We start from the raw sequence: 3844 nt of genomic DNA on the forward strand, positions 1-3844 counted from the left end.
ACACAATGCGGCTCTGATTTTCCTTCATTAGCCTATGACTTCAACTTCCATCTTAGACTCGCAATCTCCCTTTTCCTTTTCTATTTCTTCCATCACATTCCCAGAAACTTCCCCTGTTGTTTCCTCCGCTAACTACACGTTTTCTTTTGAATATCCGACCACTATTTGAATACCAATCTTAGTCAAATTTTCCCTCACTATAAATACTCATTTCCCATGCAACTTCAACTTCACATTTGCTTCTGATACGATGAACGCAGTCAAAAGTTTTTTAAGCTTTTCTTCTTTTGTTTTAGTGTTGAGCTCTATTGTGGTTGTGACTGAAGCTAGGGATCCTTTCAATGTCTTGATGTCTCGGAAGTTTGGTGGTGGAAAGCTCCCTGACTTATTTGATATTGGTTTATATCTTGGAGCTATCAAAGGGTCGGGTCCAAGTGCTCCTGGTGAAGGACACAGGTTCGTTAATGGTCGCACCCTTGGAGGCATTAAGACCTCTGGCCCAAGCCCTGGTGTGGGACATAAGTTAACTGACAGCTTGGGTCTTGGAGGTATTAAGGACTCTGGCCCCAGTGGCGGTGGTGAGGGACACAAAGTCACTGATACTCGAACCCTCGGCGGTATTAAGAACTCTGGTCCTAGTCCTGGTGAGGGACACGGCTCCACTCTTGGAGGTATAAAGGTCTCGGGTTCCAATGGAAACAGGCTAACTATTAGCATCAATCTAGGAGGCATAAAGGATTCCGGTCCAAGCCCTGGTGTGGGAAACAAGTTTACTGATAGTCGAACCCAAGCCATCAAGGACTCCGGTCCAAGCCCTGGTGTGGGAAATTGAGGCTCTGGTCTGGGCCATGGGTACCCCTAATTCATTGAGGCTCATTCACTTGAAGATAGCAATATTTCAAACAAAGTAGAGTTTTAGGTAGCCATATATATAGGAACGACAAGATTTGTTTTATATTACAGATTCTTTTGTTTTTAAGTTCATCATGGTTCAATTTGCTGTTTGAGTTAACTCACACTGGTTTTCATCTCTTCCATAGTTCAAAGTAAGAGATTCTTTGTTAAAATGGTTCTCTTTTCAATGTAATCTATATATTATTTGTAATTTGCATCTCTTTCACACATATTTATACAATTAATAGAGAACATTATTATGATATTATGTTTTTGAATTAACTCTCGTAAATAGAAAAATAATGTATTTCAATGATACTCATGTCAATTAAACTAAGACTCAATCGACAATCTTAAACCATTAATTATATATACATATTATAATAATTTTATCATTCAAAATTTTTCCCGTAATTAAAATATATTCATAATATTATAGATATATTATACTTAAAAAACTTAAATATATATACTTTTACTCTTTTAAATATTGCTTCCTCAATAATTTAATTAATATGTTGTTATTTAAATAATAATAATTTTATGAAAATACACAAAGAAGGGATAAAAACTATCTATATTATATCACAAGATACATGCTTACATGAATAGTTTTATTTAATGATACGTGATATTAAGTAAACAATTTTAAAAGTTAAATTAACAGTCTTACTATCATTACTTTTAATTTTTTTTAAAAATCATTTATTATACTTTTAAAAGAATTATCTTGTAAATTAAATAACTTAAGTAATGTTATTTAAAATCATTTTAAAAATAATTATTACATACTTATATTTTCTTAAATAATATTATCCAAAGAATAAATTTGAATATGTTATAAAATTATGGTTTATGAATGGGTATTACAAATATTTTTATCCAATATTTAAATATTTTAAATAGTTCATTTAAATAATTAAAATTTCAATTTTCAAGTTATCTACTTTTGTTATCTAATAATTAAGTAAAAATATATTAGAATTTATTTAAAATTAAAATTAAAATTATCCAATTAAAAAATTTGTAATATTAAATAATTTAAAATAGATATATATGTTTAATAATATTGATTTTTTATTAATATAATACAACTTATTTTTTTATATAAAATGGAGTTACTCGTTATGAATTGTTTTTCAAGGAATGACTTATGCTTTTTAATAGGAAATAATTTTTTAACAAAAATTGGGTTATTTTCCTTTGGTCGGTACGATCATATTATTTTCAAAAAAGAAAAAGAAAAATGCAAAATAAAAAAGGAATTTGTAAATAATTTTTCGTGAAATAATTGCTCATGTTTCAGAATTCTAGGGTTTTTCCTTTAAATTAAGGCTTAATTGAATAATAAATTAATTTACCTAAATTTTTTGAGTAAACTTCAAAATAGTCATTTTTGTTTGTCTCAGGTTACATTTTAGTCACTGAGTGTTAATTGTCGCTAACGGCGTAACGGCAAGTTGACGTAACACATTAAATCATCATTTTAAACGAAAATTTTTGGTTAAATTATACCGTTGGTCTCTATATTTTTTTCGTGTTGAACAATTTAATTGTTTTCTTTTATGTTTTTTGAACTTTCCTTCTTTTATTTTTCATTCTTCTCCTTCTTCTTCTCTTTTCCTCCCTTCTCCATTTCTTTTAACGCAATTTTTTATATTTTTATTTGTTAAAACTAGTCCCTATATTTTTATTTTTTGAACAATTAAATTTTTTTTCTTTATTTTCCTTTATTTTCTCTGTTCTCATATTCTTCACTACACAAATATAATATTTACCCACAAAATAAATCAAATCCTTAATTCTTTCACATGATTCCTAAATTGAATTTCACTCAAAATTGAATATCAATCATTCTTAATCAAATCTTGATTTGAATATAACCTAATTTTGAAACTAAAATTGGATCTAACTAATAAATATAAAAACCATATCCTTAATCAAATCTAAACTTAAATTGAATTCTTTATATTCAAAATAATTTTTTTGTTTCTAAACTTTTACGAGAATCGTGTAGATTATTCTTTTCATTTTCTTTTATTTTTTGGAAAATAAAATTAAGCAAACGATAAAATTGATCTAAACCTTTTTGGATATTCCCAAGTAAGTTTGATTGGAAGCCAAGCATGGATGAACCGAAAAGAGAAAGGGAGCATGAAACCAAACTGGTTATTGGTAAAGTTGAGGGTAAGTTTCGTATGGTGGTCGTTTTAGTCATCGAAAGTGTAGAGCTCATTTGACTAATTCGTGAAACATCGTAGTTTCGAGAGGGCGAGAATGTTGCCAGTATGATAGATAAGATTGTCATGGGGGTTGGTTAGGAGGTTATGGGAATGAGCTCGGGAAACTTTATTGAGGGTGGATTGCCATAAGTCACGACTGGCGAGATCTTTGAGTGAGACGAGTGGACTAGGTCATTGAGAGATCCAAATTGGTTCATTAAAACGATGATGGATGATGAGGGTTTGTTATTGTGGGGTGAGAATATCCGAAACAAGTTTTATTTTAGTATCAGCTTTCGCCTTTTCTTTTTTCATAAACATAAAAAGGTTCTAACAAATGGAAAACATAGAAAAACTATGTTAAAAAAGATGGAGAAGGAAGTAAAACAGAAGGAGAAGCAGAAGAGAATGGAAAAAAGGAAAAAAGAAGTTAAAAGAACATAAAAAAATTTAAATTGCTCAAAATGAAAAAATATGTGGACCAATTGTATAATTTAACCTAAAAGTTTTGTTTGAAATGATGATTTAATGTGCCATGTCATCTTACTCTTACACCATTAACGGCAATTAATGGCTCAATGACTAAAATGTTTCAACACGTTAACTTAAGTGACTAAAACGTAACAGTTCAAACATAAGTACGTAAAAAGGCCTCAAACTATTTAAAAAATGACTATTTTAATGGTTTATCCAAACTTTTTTTTTTGGTTAAATTACATATCTAAATA

General features: G+C 29.3%; 1 protein-coding gene across 1 annotated transcript; it reads left to right on the plus strand.

Annotated features, from left to right (window-relative positions):
- Window positions 1–237: 237 nt before the first annotated feature.
- LOC108488934 (uncharacterized) lies at window positions 238–1067 on the plus strand. Its single transcript, XM_017793201.2, has one exon. It carries the CDS (start codon window positions 251–253, stop codon window positions 830–832), a length of 582 nt encoding a protein of 193 aa, XP_017648690.2. The 5' UTR covers window positions 238–250; the 3' UTR covers window positions 833–1067.
- Window positions 1068–3844: the final 2777 nt, after the last annotated feature.

The sequence above is a fragment of the Gossypium arboreum genome, chromosome 10 (assembly GCF_025698485.1).
Source record: "Gossypium arboreum isolate Shixiya-1 chromosome 10, ASM2569848v2, whole genome shotgun sequence".
Taxonomy (NCBI): Eukaryota; Viridiplantae; Streptophyta; class Magnoliopsida; order Malvales; family Malvaceae; genus Gossypium; species Gossypium arboreum.

What these genes read in the sequence shown, in the direction of transcription:
- LOC108488934 (XM_017793201.2), top strand. Translation starts at nt 251, where the DNA reads ATGAACGCAGTCAAAAGTTTTTTAAGCTTTTCTTCTTTTGTTTTAGTG.